The sequence below is a fragment of the Eumetopias jubatus genome, unplaced genomic scaffold (genome assembly GCF_037043125.1).
Source record: "Eumetopias jubatus isolate StellerSeaLion01/CBP00866 unplaced genomic scaffold, mEumJub1_p1.0 scaffold_14, whole genome shotgun sequence".
Lineage (NCBI taxonomy): Eukaryota > Metazoa > Chordata > Mammalia > Carnivora > Otariidae > Eumetopias > Eumetopias jubatus.
In genome coordinates this window covers 92,315,597-92,336,511 of record NW_028274820.1, presented here as the reverse complement: position 1 = coordinate 92,336,511, position 20,915 = coordinate 92,315,597, and the positions used below count along the sequence as shown (strand labels likewise).

The following is a 20,915-nucleotide window of genomic DNA, read 5'->3' as shown; positions in this document are numbered from 1 at the left end:
TGAATCACTAAATTCTGCACCTGAAACTAATATTACACTGTATGTTAACTAACTGGAATTTAAATAAAAACTTCAGAAAAAGACAAAAAAGAAACAACAAAAAAGTCTGCTGCAACTATTACCACCACCTTCCCATATTTCCTGATTTTTTAAAATCCATCATCTTAGATTAAATTGTTAGGGAAGGTTAGTGTCTGTGATTCCGCTTACTATCAAAAAGAGATGCTTATATTCATCTTTATTCAAATAAAAGTTAAACATCTTGGAACTTATATATATTTTTAAATTTCTGCTATCTCCTGAGATTGAAAAATTAAAACAAGAATAATTTATTTTTGAGAAACTCAGAATGGAGGGATTAATTAAGGTTTGGGTCCTTGTGTTTCAGCAAAATAATTGCAACTACTCCTTTGGAACTATGTGGGTTAATATACTCTTAGACGTACTTAAAACTTAAAAAAAAGTCAGTGTTTATTAAAACTTAATCAGTGCCAGGCATTGTCCTAAGGTATGTTCTGTTCAGACTTAGGGAGGTTAAATGCTTTCTTTTAGGTCACACCAAACTAGTATATACTGAACCAACTACTCCGGATGTTTTAGATATATTTATTCTACAAAACAATCATAGTAATACTACAATTCCCACTTTACAGATGAGGAAACTAAGGCACAGACCTTTTAGGTGATTTTCCAAGGTCCCAGGCACAGCTGGTAAAGGTTGGAACTTGGATTTACACTCGGGTAATCTAGATCCAGGTCCCATTTTCAGCCACTCCTCCATACAGTCCCTCAATAGCATTGTGAAGGGTTGAGCTCATGTAGTAGGAAATCTTGATTCTTTCAGTTGAATGAAAATCTCCTAATTATTAGGCAGTAAATCATCATTAAAAATGAGGTATATATATTTTTTCATATCAGTGACCAATACCCTTTCCACAGAACAATTCAAAGGTGTGTTCTTGATCCACTTCTATCCTCATACTTCCATAATCAAGGAAACCATTTCCTTGATCAAGGAAACTAATCCAGGAAACAATTTCCTGTCAATAACATCCATTTTTAAAAAGGTAGAATTCTTGAAAGGTAGCTATTTCCTTAAGGAAATATCACAAACAGGAAGACAATATTATGACCAGAATAGTAATGTAGATTTAAAAAGTTAGATGTTTTTCCCTGTATTTTCTATAAGTTGTTTATTAGTAAAATGCAATGAGTAAAGTAAACTCAACTGATGATACAGATGGAAACCTCACAGATCTTGAATTGCCTCTCTGGGAAGAGGTTTCAGTGTCGGCCATCACAGTATGTCACTTTGCAATGACTTTGGGCTAGCTAATGCTAAGTAGCGAGAGTGTTCTTTTTTGCCCCATGTTCTGTTTCTGACTATGGAATCCCCCATTGGCTTTTTAATTAGATTCAAACATTTTAGTGCTCGCTTTTGAGGCCCTTTCTTACCCTGGTTTAGTTCATGTGGCTTTAGTGAATTATTTCTACTCCCCTGCTTGTGGGCCCCTCTCCAGGTTCATCTCCTTTATATTCACCCAGCCATATGGTTTGTATCACCTCCTACCATCTCCCTGGCAGACCACCTTCATTGTCTTTCATTCAAGCCCCTCTTTGGTGCTCATTAATTCCTGCGTGTTGGAACCACCTCCACAGATTCTAAGGACAAACAATGATGAATTTTCCTGACAACTCAAATGCCCACGATTTTCCCTTCCCTATTCACTTACTGTTTTTTTGAGTGTATTCCAAATTTTTTTCCCCATGGGTGGTGTTGGCCTTCCTATTTGACTACGAACCCAGTGAATAGAGATGTTGCCCCATTCTATCCTGTGCCCGGGCACAGAATTGATTTTCTCTATACAAATCTCACTGTTACATTCGCTGCGGTATGTGGGGTTGGCAAACAGAAACTCACTACGCGTCTTTGAATTCCATTGTAGCCTCATTAAGATTGTTCCCTGTTGTCGAAGATAGGTTAGTCCTGGTCCTTTTCCAAAGAAATTCAGTTCGTAATGTGCTGAAAAAAAAAAAAAGGCCTTTTATGGTGGTCTCACTGGGTGCTCCCCAAAAACTGTGTGAAAGGGAAGGCATAAAAATGACAGCATGCTTTTCTTTGGCTAGCCTTCTTTCACATTTCCTGGGAAAACAGACAGTCACTGCTGATTAAAAAACAAAAGAAAACAGAACAAGCAAACAAAACAACACCCAAGCCCCTGGGCTTTCCAGAATCAGGTTATATCACTTTCTGTGGGTCCTGACCCTGCTCTTCTCTCTCCTACCCCTTTCTTAAATCTCACTGTTGGCTATAATCACATAATCCTTTGATCCTGTGGTTTCTTTGGAGGGCTTTGTTGGTGATCATCATCTAATTATTTTTTGAAGCCTCATTAGAGATGAGTATGTGTTGGGGAGGAAGAGTGCTCTTTACTGAGATTTACCTATAACTTGGCTTGAGATTCTCTGACCTCAGAGAATATTCTAAGTCTTTACAACATCTCGAAATAAGAAAGTGACAAGAAAGGAGAGAGGCGGGGAGAAGGCTAACCCCCTGGTTTACTTGTACGCGGATGGGTCAGAAGAGGTCATCAAAGAAGGTTGTGTGTCTGGCCGGGGATGAAGCTATCACAGATTTCATGCCTGCGGATCGGTCACTTGTCCCCCAGGTAAGTGTGTGAAAGGGCTTGGCAGGTGCCTGACTTGGTCTCCAAGTAGTCATGTATAAGAGCAGAAACGAAGAATCGAATGGTGCTTACTCTTTAAAGTATACTATGTTTACTTAAGCTTTCTAGTGTATGAGATGATAGGATCTGAGCTGTGTTTACACCCGTGTCCCCAAGGGGCGGGGCAGATACATTGACAGTGATGGTAGTACCCGTCCTGAAAGTAGTGTCATTGTTACTCCATTTGTCTGTTGCCTACTTGACTAGAGAAACCCCAGGATCCAATGAACATTTTTTTCCCCAGTGAGCTCCACCGAAAGCTTATTTGTTCTTTTGATGCCTTCCTCCCACAAAGAACTATGTGGGTACTGGTCACCACTTTCCCTGAATGATGGTCTTGGCCCAAGCCTCCCTTATCATGCTTACCAGGTGCAAAACACTTTTTCAGTCGGTTCCTGGAAGATTAGCCTTGGGTAGTTTGTATTATGTTCCATCCTGGCATGTTCCAGTTGGAAGCATTTTTTTTCTGGGTGAATTTTTGTCCACACTGTCTGCGCTAGCTCCTTGGAGCTGTAGAAATGGCCATCAGTCAGCTTGTCTTCAAGCTAATGAGGTCAACGAAATGCTGCCTCATCTGGCCAGCCTTCTGAGTCAGTCGTCATCTTCTGGGTGCACTCGGGGGCTCTGCTTGTCGGGGCACCACGGTCGCGGCCACACACAGCGTGCCTTCTCCCAGGCAATAGGGCGGCCCACAAAGCCTCAGTTTGTTGTCCTGAAATGGGGGTGATGACAGTTATCAGTACAGATCTAGCAGTTGTATCAGGATTAATTTCGAGAGTATTCAGCTCCATGCCTGGCACATAGTTTACTTGCAAATATTCACAAAAGAAAGGGACAGAGCTGGAGAGTAGATGTGCCAAAGGGAGCAGGAGAAGTTATCAGTGTCAAATACCCAAAATGGGAATATCTTTTTTCTATAAATAGACCCGATATGTCATATTTGCATGGACTTAGGATATTCTTCAAGCGTACTGGTTTCTCACTTTGCTGGAACCAAACATGTCCTTCAGGTTACAGTCCAGTGCACAGAGTGACTCATTTTGTTCTGGGCAGTGGACACTTGAGTGTGGTTGGTAGCGTCGGGCAAGGACGAGAGTGTTGACCTGGCCAGGCCCTGGCTCTCTTCTCCGCAGGGTGGGGGAATCTGGGGCAGATTGTTTCCCCTTAGGCCTTGGTCTCTTTAGAGAGCAGGCTGAGCTGGCTGCCATTTAAGGCTTCTTCTGTCCTCTAGACTCATGCCTCTGAGGCACGGAAGAATCCTGGGCAATGAGATACATGAGGAGAACCCCAAAAGGTCACCTTCAGTTTTGGAAGGGTATTTGGGAGACACCCATGTCCTGCTTTCTATGGGGCAGGCGTATGGATGCCTGCAGAGGAGTGCCAGTCTGTTACTATTTCTGCTTGTGATGACACACACAGCCCTGCTGTTTCCATACCTCACCAGGTACGCGCCTCCTGAAAAGAGAGAAAATCAGCTTTGCAAGTACATAAGTGCTGCAGGCAGCTTTCACACTGGTAGCTTTCTTTAACAAGGTAACAAAATACATTACTACTTAATTATGCAGTTTCCAGCTTTTCTCCTGACAAAGTGAGGCCCCAGGGCTTATTGAAAAAGGGATTTGTAATCAGCCAGAGCCCACTCAGGTTTGTGCAGTCCGGGGACACTTCCGTCCGCTCTTGTGCCCTACTAAGTAAAGGCAATTATTTTAGCCATTGCAAAAAAAAAAAAGAAAAAAGAAAAATTAGAGGTGGGGTTTTATAAGACCACGTGCCCCTCTGGGCCTCATATCTTCCCTAACTCTCTGGGCTCCTTCTCATTCTCAGAAAGGATGGCTCACCCCAAGATGTTCTTTGGGCTCTGATTTCCCAGGGGTCTTTCTATTGAAGCTTCTTTTATATTTGAGAAAGAGAGTGATAATCTTGGCCAAAGTTGGATTCTGAAAATGGAGTTGGTGAGTGATTTTCAGTGACATTAAAAAAAAAGTTTTTGGCCTCACATCACTCTCTGTGTCTTAGAAGCTGTTCTCCTGGGAGCTTCACTCCCTCCCTGCCTCCTTTCTCCCTACCCCCATTTTTGACATCCCACTTTATCAAGTGAAACTGCTTATCACTTATTTACCCATGCCTCTCAGCCAGCTGGACGTCTCCACAGAAAATTCTCCATCCGTATTTTCTGCCAATGCAGATCTTCCCTTTATGGACAATTTCTTACAACTTCCCTAAGACATCATTCCATACACCACTCTCTTTCCTTAGCAGTCAGGGGCTCCGTGTGGATGTGTAAGGACACACGTGTTACTTTCTAGATCACTTTTTTCTTCCTTAAGAATATAGGAGTTCCTGGGGCGCCTGGGTGGCTCAGTCGGTTAAGCGTCTGCCTTCGACTCAGGTCATGATCCCAGTGTCCTGGGATCGAGCCCTGCATCGGGCTCCCTGCTCAGCAGGAAGCCTGCTTCTCCCTCTCCCTCTCCCCCTGCTTGTGTTCCCTCTCTCGCTGTGTCTCTCTCTGTCAAATAAATAAATAAATAATCTTAAAAAAAAAAAAAAAAAAGAATATAGGAGTTCCTAAGAAGAATGAAGGTTTAGTTTTTACTTCCCTTCATGGCAACTGGTAAAATCTGTTCTTTAGTAAATATCATTGAAGATTTGTCCATATACTGAAGCCTATTCTATTTTGTATCTTCCGAGCAAGCTTCAGAACTAACCATTGACTTTAGAATTCTTACTCATAGGTGTGATACTGCTTAGGTCAACTTAGTGTAATGTCGAAGTGAAAGTTAATACTTATTGTTCATTTCTCTGAAGTAAAATACTTTATTTTTCTATGCTTTCAGTTAGTGTTATGCTAATCTGCGGAAGGTTCAAACTTAGCATTTGATTATAACTTAGTTACAAGTACCAATTGTCTATATTTACACTTAAAGTGAAGCAGGCTCTAGAGACTTTTAAAAAAAATCTTTTTAAAAAAAATTGTACACTTTTACTCTATGTGCATTTTGCTGGTGTTTGTCCCTGAAAGTGACCTTTGCTGTGTTAACTCCTCCCTGGTTTTACTTGTGTTTCAGTGAGGAGTGTTTTGGCTAAACCTGTCCTTAGTTCAAAAGGCCTTCCTTATCCAGAGTGGTCAGTGTGCTGCTAGGCAGTGATAAGGTACTTACTGTGCATCCCAATGACCGGATGACCCATACACCCATCATCTTTCTGAGCTCCAGAGCACACTCAGTTGTACTTGGATCCTGACCTTACACACTATTTCCCATATGCAGTCTTGATGTTTGGTTACAACCAATTACCATCCATCACTTTCAGGCCACGTCAGATCTGCTCACTGCTGTCACGGAATGAAATATGAGCACAGGTTTTCAACCTAAGTTCCTTTTAGAGGTCCTGAAGGACACAGCTACAGTATATCAGATGAATTCAAGGAGACCTCTCGTAGGAAGAAGGCGGCCCGACGTTGAAAGGTGGGATGAAGCCAAGGCGCTGATGCTATCTCTGAGGTCCTCAGTCAGAGTCATTAGGAACAACGTCCAGCTTCTACTTGGCACCTTCCTCTCACCTGTGAGGTGAAGGAGGACCTTATTTATTAGTTCTTCCATTTCTCTTAGCCTCTCAGGGTTATAGCTTTATCATCCAAATGCCAGGAAAGCAAAAATAAATTTCATCAATTGAAGTTAAATTCTCTCGACATTCTAGAGATGGGGGACTTTTGAAAAGGCTAGAATTTTCTTTTAATCTCTTCCATCACTAAGACAGATATAGTGTACTATGGATTTTAATATGTACTACTTTATTCAAATGTTAAGAAGGCAAAAGAGTGTTATGTACTATGATTATTTGGGGTTCATAAATATGAATTTAATAAAGTATAACCAGATTAAAACCCTTTACATATGTGAAAAATCTTCCCTGTTGGTGGAGGCTTAATAGTTATTGGACAAAAATAGTTGATGGGATTCTGTAATATTGACACTAAAAAGGAATTGATATTTTTCTAGTTTTAAAGGAATACTTGGATATTACTTTAGAAGGTGGACTCTATTTTTTTAAAAAGTGTTGGCTACTACATCCAAAGATCAGAGTATTAATATGTCATTACTAGAGAACATATTAATTTTGAGTTGCATAGATTCTCAGGAGGATATCTTCAAGAACCTCTCTCATCCCTCCTGTGACTATTGGCATATATTTCAGCTGGCTGAAAGTAACCTACCGTGACTGGGGAAGACCAAGGAAGACCTGTGAACTTGGCTTCTCTAGCCCAGTGCTCAAAGCAAATTAACCCATGAAATTTCTCTTAACACTGATCCAAGGCTTACGGCTGATGTTCTAGGAAATAACTATTGCTTAGTATAGGGCTCTGATTTGACCCATAATATAAATACTTCTGGTTTATTGAGATACTTACGATGTTGTTTTGCTGCATCTAATAAACACTTTTAGATACCTGAAAAGATAGGAGAATATTCCCAACTCCAAAATTGACTGCCGGGTGTAGCAGGGGACAGTAAAATGGGCTTTCTTCCATTCCTTAACATGTGTTCCTTAATTCGGGGTTGGAAGAATATTGCATGATAGTTCACAGAATCACCAGACCACAGGTATCAACCAAGTATTTATTAAGCACTTCATGTATTTCTTGTACTAGAGCTTTTATTGAAAGATGGGATGTAGATAAAACAAAGAGAAAAAAAAAAGTGAAAACACAGCCCCTGTGCTTGTGGCTTAAGGGCAGAAATGGAGTTTCCACATGTGCAACAACCAGAGAACAATTTCACAACCACAGGTAAACAAATGGGCTGTCGGGGAGAGACATCTGGTCCCCACGCTGTTTATAGCTAATTCTAGGGGGGAAATAAGAGAAATAGAACGAACTGCTTCGGAAAGGAGCATGTCCCAGTCCTCTGGCAGCAAGGTGCAGGTTTTCTGCCAGGAGGGAACACTGGATAGGGGGCTGTTTGTTTTTTCTCCAAACAGGAAACTCCTTCCATGCCAATAGTAGCTTCAAAAGGATTGCTGCAGCAGATGGAAAGAACCCATAGGCATTCATGTATTCAGTTAGCAGGGACTAATTCAATTTGAGGATTAACCCTGTCATTAGAGAAAAACAAAACCTATTTAAGTCTCCCATCTATGGTTACACACTCTGAGCACCATTGGCACAGGTGGTGGTTGAATATTAGACCATTGTAGCATTTCATGGCCTTCTGATGCCGCTGATGGATTAATCCCAATGAGGAGGAGATCCTGGAAGTGTGTGCTCTGAGTCCTCCACTCTGTATTTTGGTAAAGGAGGAGAAGCTGGTAGACCAGGTGGGAGGGATATGGGGCTAGAGTTAGATAAGTGAGTGCTTGCTTGACTGGAGGAGGAAAAAGAGGAGAGACAGTGTTTTTTTCTTACATCTGATTATTAAAGAGAGATTCAGGGTAAAGCTTACCTTAGATAGAATTCTTAATTCAACTCAACAAACACTTGTTGTCTGCATCATCATCTACTCGCCTTTCTTCCTCCTGCTCCAAAAAGCTGATCCTTGAATAAGCAGTTGTCAGCCTTTTGCATTTTTCTACTGAGATACTCGTGACATAAACAGATGATATTGCATGCAAAACACACGTCCATAGCGGACACAGGTAACAAAGGCCATTCATGGCCATTTCCCAATGCTAACCAAAAGTCAGTGTCAACCCTCTTACTCAAAGCACATCACAATGTAAGCGCATGATGTGAAAGACTGAATTTTCTAAAAACAGTCACAGCATGAGCTCCCATCCCACACATTCTTTTTGCAGTATGACTTTGACATTATTTTCATTGAGATGTGGGGTCTGGGTTTTCTTGAATATGGGCAGACTTAATTAAGACTGTAGCAGAAGTGACACCCCATGATTTCCAAGGAGAGGTGACTTCCACGAAGCTTTCCGGGGATGGTTGCTTTTGAAACCCAGTCGCCATTTTGGGAGGAAGCCCAAGAAGCCATGGAATGTCATGCTCAGGGAGCAAAAGCTCCCAGCTGAAGCCAGCACCCAGTTTCCTGTCGTGTATAATCATCTTGAAAGTGGGTCTTTGAGCTCTCAATGGAGCTGCCCCACCTGATGCCAGGTGGAGGGAAGACACACTTTTGGCTGAACCTGGCCCCAATAGCAGACTTTTGAGCAAAAGTAATTGTTTTGTTTGAAGCCACTATGTTTTGGGATGATGCAGCTCTGTGACTGCCTAACAGTTATGCAGTCATGGAGAGCTGATGCAGATTTGTGCGTCATTGTAAGAATAATCTTGAATTTGTTCCAATATATTAAAAACCCTCAGTATTTTAGCTATTAACAAATAATTTGGCACATAGCTTATTATCAGTTGTCAAAACCTCCTCTAGGCTCATATTAAAATGCAGAGGTCTTTCAAAATATCTAATTCCTCCTTCCTCTCACCTCACCTTGTTGTGTATGACTATGTAAAATAATACTAATTACAGTCATTTTCATGAGCTGCTTCTCATTTATGCCTCATTAGCATAATTCACAGTAGTTACCCATACCATTAAATGAGTGTTAGTTACCTTTGCTGTATCTGATGATTGTACTCAGTTCCATTTTGGGGAGCTAAGCCTTCACTGTTTGTTGTGCATGTCCCATGACTGACTGCTTACAGAGTAGAAAAATTGGACAGAATACTTCTGATAAGGAAAATGCAGGAAAAGCTCTGCAGAAGTAGGTGTCTAAAAGAAGTAGGCTCTTGAGCAGCTGACAATGCAAGCCATCCGGTGACTAAGCAATAAGTGACTCTGAATAAAGGAGAAGTAGGAAGATGCCCATCATGATCAGATCAATGGGATTGTGAATGCAACATCTGCCCTGGGTGCACTCGATATGCAGTGTCTCCTTTGGCATAAAAGGTGTTGGACCTTGAAGCCTTAAATTGACTTCATTTTGCATGTGATGCATTCATGAAACTTTTATTTGGGGTTGTTTTAGTGTTTGCCCGCCTTGCTCCAGGTTCAAGGGGAAACAGCATGGTGGAAGGAATTCTAACATAGGGGTCAGATGCAATAACATTAGAGAAAATGTAAAAGAAACAAAGAAAAAAAAATAAGAGTCTCTCTGTCATCTGGATTGCTAACTATCTGTGTGACCTTGGAAAAGTCCATTTACTTCTCAAGACTGTTTTCTCATCTATGAAATGAGAAGTTTAGGCTAGGACCCAAAATAGCTCTGGAATGTAGAATATGACCGCTTCTGAAGGGACAGTTCTAGGACGTGCTTCTTGCTTCACGGATCAAATATTTAGGAGTAAAAAGTATGCAGAACTTGGCAAAGCCAGATATATATTTATGCTTCTCAGTGCAGCAACTGATTTCTTCCCCAACCCAGGGCTCTACAAGCTATTCTTTGTTCGATGGTGGTGGTTTGTACTTTTAATTTTTTTCTTCCATAAATTTTTTAAAAAAAGATTTAAGTGACTGCTATTATTAGTAGGTGACAAGCAGTTTGGAAATAGAATATTAATTTAAGAACTGAGATATAACATGAAAGCTTAAACTTTTAAAATAGACCTAAGTGTTCAGAGTTGAGACTATATGATGTAGTTATTTCAGTTGATTTATTGGGAGCTCATATACGTGACTTTGCCAAGCCCTGTATACATTTTATTAAATATTTTCATTGGCATAGCAAAAACCGCAACCTTAAACTATCCCTTTGGAGGTAATCAGATGGCAAACTCTACAGTTGTAATTGCCTTAATCTAACCTTCTCATTTCATAGGTGAGAAATGGTTCTTTTTCTGTGTCATGAGGTCAAAAATATCAGGATTCCATGGTGTTCTACATAGGAGACTGTAATAGTCAGTCCTCTGTTCCTTGAGCTGATTTGAAAGGCAGAGTCCCAAAAGTATTGACTTTATCTTCATTTTTCTAATGAGAGAACTGACTGTTGGTAAACTGTAACTTGCCCAAGGTTACAGCCAGTTCATGGTGCTCCCCGGGACTCACAGGCAGTCTGATTCTTGGCTCAGTTATGATGTATCCCTTCCTAATTTGGACTTCTTGCCAAAATGCCAGTTCTCTAAGAGGATGGAGTTTGCTTGGTACGGAGGTATCCCCAGAACCTCAAACAGGGCCTGGCAGGGCAGGAGCAGGTGGCCAGCCAGTGACCCTATGAATTGTTTTGTCCCTATCCTGATTCTAGTGCATAGCCATTGTGCCTTCATGCACAATTTCTGAGGATATCCAGACTGTTGGGAATCGAGGTCCTAGAGGGAGAGAGTAAGAAGGAAGATGGGGGATTCCTTTCTGGCAATCCTGACTTCTCAGTCCCAAGATGTTTACTGGATAACACTGTATTGGAAGGCAGAGCACTGAAGGAAATATCAACCATTTCATATGAATTAATGGTTCTGCTTCTAAGCTCTAAAAATGACAGATCTCTCAGTTCTCCATTCCCTTACTCTCCTGCCTAACTACATAAGTTTCTATGATTTAATTGTCCAAGAAACTTACTATCCATCTACTCAATTACCTTTACGTCCCATCAGCAATTTGACTTCCCTTCTTTGCATTTGGGATCATGATTTCCCCAGTTGGAAAGAGTTTTGGAAAAGGCAGGAAGGTAAGCTTGGAGCTCAAGAAATAATAAAGAATAATACTGTAATCATAACAACTCATTATTTGTTTTTGAAGCTTGATCTTTCAGAAGGTTATTATCTGGAGTTGAATACTAATAGATTCAAGCTCTCTTTATGCAGAGGAAATCTTAAACAGCAGTGTTCATGGGGAAGGACATTAATCAGGAGAGAGAAGTGAGCCTTGAGCCTAATAATGTTTGCATAATAGCTACCCTTGGGTGTATTGCTTGACTACAGAATATATATCCCCGCTTTCCATCTCCAGTACAATTGGAAATTATTTGTGGTTATGATTCTGTTATATGATCTTCTACCTGTTCATGGGGACTTTAAATCGGGAGGCTGCTGGAAACCAACAAACATAGTAGTATTTGTGAATGAGTCTGAGGTAGACATTTAAAGAGGCTATAATATTGGGCAATCCGGAGAAAATGAGCAGAGAGCAGGTCATAATTCTCTTTCCAGGAGTGGGGAGGGTGGGATCAAACTGGCATGGTTGACATTTATATGCTTCTCTGGTGTATTTTTACCTCTGCAATGGTTCCTCACCACCTGCAGGATAAACTCCAAGTGCCTTATCTTGACAGAAGAGGTGCTCACTAGCGGGGCGGGGGGCTCCCTCCGACTCCGCAGCACCTTATCTGCAGCCACTTCCCACCCCAGGGAGGATGATATACAGCTCTTCGAAGGTTCCCTTAGACATCACAACTTAACTTCCATGTCTTTGTTCAGATCCTACCTTCTTCTTGCAAGGATTTTCCAAATCTTCTTTGCTAGTTAATTCCACTTACCACGGAAGAGTTGGCTTGAACTTCACCTCCTCCAAGAAATCTTTGAACTCCACAGCTAACCAATAAGTTTTCCCCCAACTTCTGATATTTTTTCTTTCTTTTCGTTCTTCCTCCCTTCTTTTCCTTTCCTTTCTTTTTCTTTTCTCCCTTCTCTTCTTGCTGCTCCTCAAATAGACTTTGTCCTGGGGAATTCCTTTATTGTCTTGATTTGCTGCTTATATACACCAAATTTTATTGCAGAAGTGCTTTAAATTAATGAACTCATTTTTCTTCTTTTCTCTCTCTTTTCTCTATTTCTCTTTTTTCTTTTCATTTCTGGGAAGTGTTTCAATATAATCTTGAAAAAGTAAGCACTCTGTTGTTTCGAACTTATAAAGCTTTCATTTGTCGGTTTTGTTCTTATGATAGAGAGATGAGCAAGACAGCTGTTTATTTTACAAATAAGAAAACTGGTTCAGAAACATTGACTTGTTAAGCTTACATGTCTGCTAAGTTAGAGATTAGAATTAGACTCTAAGTCCAGTGCCTTTTTAAAAAAATATTATTTATTTATTTGGAGAGAGAGAGAGTACACATGCGTGTGCAAGTGAGCGGCCTGATTGTCACCATAATGCGGGTCCCTGTGTCCAGTCCAGGCCTCTGTCCAGTAGAGCTCCACTAGCTCTGTAAGGCCTGGAGAAAAGGGAAGGAAATAGTCTTTATAGGTTATCAAGTTTATAGTATTGTGAAAAGGCACTGTATTGGGGCGCCTGGGTTGCTCAGTCGGTTAAGCGTCCAACTCTTGATTTTGGCTCAGGTCATGATCTCAGGGTGGTGAGACTGAGCCCCAAGTCAGGCTCTGAGCTCAGCGGGGAGTCTGCTTTAGAGTCTCTCTCCCCCTACCCCTCCCACTCATGCCCTCTCTTTCTCTAAAATAAACAAATAAATCATAAAAAAGATAAAAATAAAATGATACCTTAAGAAATAAGATTCAAGTTACTTCTAAAATTTTGTGCTATTCAAGCCGTACAATAATCTATTTCTTCGGTAGTCCTAGAACCTGGGTATTTGTTTTTCTAAAGGACCATTTCCAACCTAATGCACATGTTCCGTTCAGGAACCAACACTGTCATTAGATGCTCGCACATCCTGCCCTCTCTGAGAGTCCCCTCCTTTACCTCCCAAGTGACTTGTATGTGCGCTTCGATTTTTGCCCCTGGAGCTACATGTTTTTACAATTAGTTTAGGTTTCCTAAGTCTTTGAGTTCTTTCCGTAAGAGTCGCCAGTGGATTAGATGCTGACCGCGTGGTTATTTTCTTCAGAACATAAAAAAGCATACATGTTCTTTCCTCACTACCTCCAGTCCTCTTCATTTCCATAATGGTAGGTGTTTGTCTCTCACTACAGAGCAAAATTAGTAGTGATTTTTGGAACCCCAAGAGGACAAAGTGGAAGGAACTGGAAAGAAGGGAGCAGAAGCAATCACGGTTAGGCACCCAGTCCACCTCCCAGATGAGTTGAGAACATCCATACGATTTCATCGACCATTTTAGTCATTCTGTAAGATTTAGACTTGCTGGTTGACAGATGTGGAAACCGGGCTCAGAGGGTTTCCATGATTCACCCACAACTTGTGTCAGAGCTAAGATTTGAATCTAATCTCTGTGGCTCCAAGTTTCATGAGGGGGTGTCCAGGTAGGATAGAATGGGTGCCCGGGTAGCGAAGGGATGAAGAGAAGGCTTTATTTAGCCTGTTGCAAGATGCAACCTTTGGCATGCTTCTCCTTCCCTGATTCCTGCCCCAAATGTAGACTATTTCTACAAAATATGGATCCAGCCCTTGGGGATTTTTTAATGAGAGGGTCTTCTACTAATGGGACATCTCTCTTTTGTCTCCCACAGCAATTTTGCAGGCAGTAATAGCTGGTGATCTTATGAAGGTAAGATATCTTCCTACCCAAACTTTTGGTGATTCTTTAAGAACTTTAACATCGTTTCTCACCAAATATTCATGATCTCTCGTATGTCATGTATCATCCCCCTGCCTGTGCTAAATGACTTGGAAGGGGAAGGATGCTCTTTTGACGACTGGGCAGGGAGGGCCAGAGGAGTCTTCACAGCATCTCCACGTTTCCCAGCAGTGGAGAATGTATGCAGGGGTACCATGCTGGTTGTCTCGACTCGTTAACATGGGCTGCACGTTCCCTGGATGCAGTGCTCACAGTGTCGGGAATTCCTGCTCTCTAGAAGCTGATATTTGCAGTTTAAAGGTTTCTTTTTAGACAGGTCTTGAAATGAGTGCATCTGTAAGTATTATCTGGACAACACCCAGAAATACATTCTCCAGGCCAGAGCCTACAGCTTCCAACATGATTACAGTTTTGTACTCTGGGGATCACAGTTAAACGAAAAGAACATGCTCCGTCTCATCTCCCTCGAACACTTTAATTCAAGCTTATGTTTTCTTAGTTCAGAGAGAAGGAAGTGGTCACTGCTGCCTCTAGAGGGAGTGCACATTCTGGAGTCAGACTGCCTGGGTTCAGATCTTGGCTCTGCCATTCACTGTATGTGTGACTTTGTATAATTATCTGATTCTCTCTGTGCCTCAGTTTCTTCATCTGTAAACTTGAATAATGTTGCCTCTCTCCTTTGTTGTGAGGATCAACCGTAACAGTACATGTAAACCTCTTAAGACTGTTTTTATTCCATAGAAGGGACTCTAAAATGCTAGCTAGTAGTGTTAGTCCATGTTTTTTTAATAAACATAGTGGAGATGCAAATATTTGTTATATAGTATAGTCCATGAGTATTCTAAAAGCTATATTTGGTCTCATGTCATTTTCAGGCATTGGGACTCGTGACTGCCTGTATATCCCTGTATAACCCACATTGGCATCGATCTGCTCTATAATATCAGCAGCTGTGTAGGGACAGAGGCTCTGCCTTACTCACCAGCCTTTGGAGTATGGTGCCATTGCAGATCGAGAAACCAAAAGCCTTAAAAGAGAGCTGAGAAGCACTGACCTTGCATGCAACTTTTTTTGAAGCCCGTCTGTTGAATCAACTGAGAAACCTCTGTGCTACAATGTTATCAGGTTACTCATAGGAAAGAAATGGTGAGAAGCTTGCAAGCTTCTTGATAAACTGCCATCTTTAGACACCTAATTCTGGAAATGGTGCCTGTGGCACAGTCTACATCGAAGAATTGTCACCCACAAGACAAAAGTACTCTCCAAGCAGTGTACCTGGGAGTTTGATGCTATTGCCAAGCAGTGGATTGAACCAATATTATCCCAGATTCCCTGCAAGGCCTTATCTTAGATGCTTTGGGCAGTAAGGCGTGATTCGTGCCCTTGCAGAGCTTCTAAGCCAAAAAAATGTGCAAACTACTGTACGTTTGACATCTTTTTATCTCATTTTACATATGCTTTTAGTCTAGGCAGCATATTTTTTGGGTCCCTGGTGTATACAACCCCACTTTTTTTGTACTTAATAGAGAATTATTTGAAATATGGGAAATTGCCATATTCAGTAGGTTGTCTTATTACGTTCTCTGTTACAATCATTTCCTAAGTGCCTAAGAAATTGCTTAACCTTATTTATGGAAAGATGAAATACAGTGACTTAGTTTTTCTTTCTCATTCTTTTTCTCTTTCCTTCCCAAGTTTTTCTTCCCCTTTTCTTTCTTCCTTTCCACCTTCTTCTGTTTGTCTATTCCATACCATGCAGAAAGCAGAAGAAATATTAGATATTAAATTGTGTGTGTGTCTGTAAGAGAGACAGCACACAGCAGACAGCAGAGAACCGAAGACCCCAGGAGCCATCCAGTGTGAAGGCTGTTGGGAGCGTCTGCTGTGCACCTGAGTTGCATGAGATACCCACGGACTAACTTCATGTCCGCAGTGTCCCAAAAACCCCACAGAAAGGCAGCATCCAGGCAGCTGATGGATTGGGTCTGTGCTTCTCCATTGAGCCCAAATCCCTTATGGATCTGCCTATGAAGAGAGGGAGTGTCAGTGTAAGACTAAGGTTGAACAGTACTGGATAGGCTTAGATTCTTTCTGGAAAACTATTAGCTACCTCTTGCTGTCCTATAGCCTTGTAGTTTAAGGAAAAAGTCCCCATATGTTCTTTACTTCCATTCAACTAGTCCTTTTTGGCCTATTTTCTAGGAAGCCTTCCCTGACTCTTTTTTCACCCTGTGAGAACCTCCTTATGTTCCTCTCCATTCCTGTATGTGTCTTTGTGACGTCTGTCTTCCCCATGGATGGCGAGGTCTTGAAGCCAATGACCAAGTCCTGTTATATCTTTGTTTCCCTGGCATCTGCCACATGGCGGTTCCATGGCTGGATATGAGTTTACTTTCTGTGACCTTATGAGAGGCTTACTTTTTTTTTTTTCTTTTTTTTTTTTAGTGTGCCCTCTAACTTCTTGGTGATAGATCCATTCCTTTTGCTTGGTACCTGCCGGGTTATTGTATTCTTATTTGTCCTGAAACTACCTTTTAGAAGTTCCAGAAAGACTCTTTTTGTTCTCCTATACTGCAGTTTGGAGAACAGGGACCCATTTACACTTTCTGTAATGTTCAGTATTTCATGAAATCAGACCACATCCTCATTTTGCCACGTGATTCTTGGGCTGCAAAATCTGTTGGTCATTTTCCAGTCTGTTCTCACAATATAGGTATTTTAGGTTTCCCCTGCCACATTCTCTGAATCCTTTGGGTTCTCGTCCTGTGGATCATCTCTAGCCTCACTGGGTATGGATTGGATGATTAACAGAAGGCGTGCTGGCTGGGTTGCAGATCTGGAAGAAGAAAGAGGCTGTACACACGTGTACCACCATCTCCCACGGGAAAATGGGAAGGAGCTTCTGTATTTGGTAGCTAGGTTCATTAGAGGTTGGAGAGAAACCATAGGCTCGGAAAGGAGCTTAGCTACCAGACACCAAGCTCTTCCTGTCTCCGGCCTTAATTACTCTTTCACTCCAGAGAAAGCCGAGCCAACATAGGAAAGTGTTTCTTCTCTTTGCTGCCCTTCACTCTCTTAGGACAGCGACCAGTGCCCAGAAAAGAAAAAGACATCAAACAGAAAAGAAATAACTCACTCAGCACGTTTCAGCTTCCACATTTTAGTGCCCACAGACCCTCTCCAGAGGGAGGGGAGACACTGGCCAGCTATCCGAGTGCTAACACAGTGCAGGAACGTTGCTTCATCTCTTTGACTTCTCAGCGTCCTCTGAGGCTAGAAACATTTGTGGTTTGCTACATCACTCTTATTTTATCACCGGTTAGCTGTACTTTCCCTTGTTCCGGACTCTGCCTGAGCTGCTTTTCCTGTGTCTCTTTCTCAGCTAATGGAAAGCTATAAAAATGGAGGCAGTCTGCTAATTCAGGGGCCGGACCACTGCTCCCTCCTCCACCACGCAGCCAAAACCGGCCACGGGGAGATCGTGAAGTATATCCTGGACCACGGTAAGTAGGCGCAGCGAACCAAGGGGCACTTATCCGCAAAGCAACTGAACCGTCTAAGCGGGCTCTCAACCCGGCTGTCTTCAGAACAGTAGAAATGCTCCCCACCTTTGAGCTGACACCCCCTGCTGATGTGAGGCAGACGGAACCACAGACCGCTGACCCATGTGGGTCGCTGTGACTGAACGGCTCCTAGAAATAATTCTCATATCCAGGTCTTCTCAGGATATTGGTGAGCTGATTGATTGAAAAATAAAAGACAAAAACAAATGCGTCCTGACATAATATGCTGGATTGTTTTGGGAAGCGCTTTAAGTTGCCTGGTTGGCACCAGGTACCAAATCCATGTTCGTAGCTGATCATTCTGAGGATTACATGAGCACGGTTTTTTCCAGTTTTTTGGTTTGTCTCTCTCTCTCTCTCTCTCTCTCTCTCTCTCTCTTTTTTTTCTGCTTGGATCTCATTCATCTTTTCAACTTAAGCCATGCTTCATTCTCTTTGAAAACATCTGGGACTCCCATATCTTCCGTGGTTAGACAGTTGCTGGAACTAGCATGTACCTTAGCATATTTCTCTCATGGTCCTTTGGAGGCATAAACACACGGATAGATCCCATATCTTGACCAGTACTTTCAGCTTCCCATGTTCATAGTGTTTCTAGGAATTAAGAACGGGAGTAAAGGGAAAAACCTGCCTGGCTTGGCTATCTTTGAGGGGGAAAGGATTGGAGCAGCCTCTAGGTCTGCTAGATGTAGGTACACAGAGATCCTGGAGGATTTTCTCTGCGCCCTAGCAGTGAAGCTGTGGCATCCAGCTCCAGGCTGAAAAGAGTAAGTGTATTTGTAGACGTGCACAGTCCTTTTTGCTCCTCTTTTTTTTTTTTCTTTTTTTTGAGGGAGAGAGAGAGAGCATGCGTGTATGAACAAAGGAGGAAGAGAGCGAGGGAAAGAGAGACTCTTAAGTAGGCTCTATGCTCAGCACACAGCCCAACATGGAGCTCAATCTCACAACCCTGAGATCATGACCTGAGCCGAAATTAAGTCAGACGCTTAACCGACTGAGTCACCCAGGCGCCCCACTCCTCTTTTTATTCACTTCAACATGTCTTTCAGTCAGCACATATTTGTGGAGTGCTTAACAGGAGCTACCTGTTATAGACCGGTGTGTACACACACACACACACACACACACACACACACACACACACACACACACAAAATACAGTTACTATTTTCAGGCAATTGAGGCTAAAAAACATATAATCGTATGCAGAATTAAATTGAAAATGGTTCTATATGGATGTTTTAACTCCTATTGTAAAGCCACAGGTAGATAACATAGCTACCATTTGTCACACACTTACTATATTTTCAGATGCTTATACTAAACATCCTATCATTTAATCTTTACAAGGACCTTGCAAGGTAGGTATTAGACTATCAGGTACATTTGACTCATCTTGTTTTGTCTTCAGTTCCTTCTCACCGTGATGAGTTTGCTTGAACCCTTGGCCTGAGTTATGGTGGAGAGAACAGTTTAGGAAAAGGAAAGCATGTGAAAGCAGGATGGAGATCATTAGACCATCTCTTTCCCCCTTGTAGGCTGGGCTGGACAGTCCCAAGCCTGTCTGTGCTGGAAGGCTCAGGTGGTGAGCTGTATTCCCTGGTGCTTTCACCTGCTGTTCACCTACCCACTCGACCCACTGCAATGAAAGAATTTGGGTGGGGGGAGCAAGACTTACAAAGCAATGATCGCATAAGTTCTGCTTGCCTCCTTTGTGAAAAACAAAAACAAAACAAAACAAAAAAACCATAGGTGTTTTTTCTTTCCCATAGTGACTTCTCCAAAGGCTGGTGAGAGGCAAAACCAAATGTTAGAATCCAGCCCCCACAGACTATGAATAAAGCCACAGAGCTTCTATGATTATCTTTCTCTTAATCAAAAAGATCTCAGGATTTCTACCACCCAGAATGCAGATGAGCTTTAGATATACATACTGTCAGTTTAGTTGTTTTTAGCTGGGTTAAAGTACTCCTGGTTGCTGTCTTCTTGACCATTCTCAATCCTTTCTTCCTAGTTTGTCCTTCACCCCATGAGATTGAATGTTTGCTCGCATACCTTAACCTATTCAATACCCACAGACCCTCTCCCGAGTTAGATCAGACACTGGCCATCTATTTGAGTGCTAACACCATTCAGGAACTCTCTCTCTCTCTCTCTCTCGCTCTCTCTCTCTCTGTCTACCTCTCCCGAAGAGCTAGTGCCCCCCCCCCACACACACAGTTCTGGAAACCTCCCTGTATTAGTCCCCTGTTGGTGTCTCCCTCGGTCTCACTCACCAGGCTGCAGGGAGCTGCAGTTGTGATTGAGTCTGTCTTGAATATGGACTCCCCCACACATTTGGGGCTCTCAGCTGAGATGGCCGGAATGCCCGGGACACCTGAGCCTCTCTCTCTACCTGTTCTTTTATCCCAGGCTTCTTCACAGCATGGTAGTCCTATGGTTCCAGATGGGTGAGGATAGATGCTTCCAGATGTCCTGAGGCCAGGCTGGAAAGTTCTGCATTATCTCTGCAGCATTCTGTTAGCTAAAATAGGTCACAGAGTTGGCCCTGACTCAAAGGAGGGCAAAATGGCCCCCACCGCCCCATGAAAGGAGCTGCAAATAATCTGTGGCTAGATTTAACCTACCATCCTCCCTTATCCTCTGTCTTCTTCAGTTGAAAATCATGAACTTACCTTCTCAGTATCCTGAACTGCCATCCCACCTAGAATCCCCTGGACCTCAGCTTTTATATTTTTCTTTGGTTCTGGGTCCTTTGGTTCTGATTAGCGACAATAATTCTTTAAATTTGCAAGTTCTTCAACAACAGCAATTTCCCCCCTTTTTAAGCCTAACTATGACCTGTGCAATGTTTGGGACATAATTATACTGAAAACAAACCAAAATCCCTGTCCTCAGTTGCATGCCCCCAGGGGCATGAGTGATGAGGCGTGAGATGATATTAGTCTAAAATCACAGATGTTCACTTCCCCCACTCCTTTTTCCACTGCCTTAAATAATAGGGCCTCTAAAAGGTTGCAAGTTCTAACCCCACCTGTGGATTGATGCACACGTACTTTGCCTGGCATGAAATCAAGCTGGTATGTTAGTCTTAGTGCTATAACCAAAGCCTGACATTCCGATACTAAAATCATCTCTGTTCCATCCCCAGCATCTCTTGCAAAGGGTGAATCACACCACACAGCTCTCTCTCTATCAAAACTGAAGGACATGAAGCAATCTGTTAATTTGGGGGGAGGGAGTGTTTATTTTTCCAGTTTTTTGGGGG

General features: G+C 42.2%; 1 protein-coding gene and 1 long non-coding RNA gene across 7 annotated transcripts in view; one reads left to right on the top strand and one right to left on the bottom strand.

Moving 5' to 3' along the window:
• DGKI (diacylglycerol kinase iota) overlaps positions 1 to 20,915 on the top strand; it is a 451,310-nt gene that overhangs the window by 408,040 nt on the left and 22,355 nt on the right. For all 6 annotated transcript variants that reach the window (XM_088018199.1, XM_088018200.1, XM_088018198.1 and 3 more), the window contains 2 exons: positions 14,017 to 14,054; positions 17,467 to 17,587. In XM_088018199.1, coding sequence (XP_087874325.1) covers positions 14,017 to 14,054; positions 17,467 to 17,587 — 159 coding nt within the window. The remainder of the gene's footprint in view (positions 1 to 14,016; positions 14,055 to 17,466; positions 17,588 to 20,915) is intronic.
• LOC148162547 (uncharacterized) lies at positions 746 to 3,124 on the bottom strand. Its single transcript, XR_015766708.1, has 3 exons — positions 3,093 to 3,124; positions 1,922 to 2,023; positions 746 to 859 (listed from the first exon to the last, which is right to left on the bottom strand). It is a non-coding gene; the product is annotated as an uncharacterized LOC148162547 (long non-coding RNA).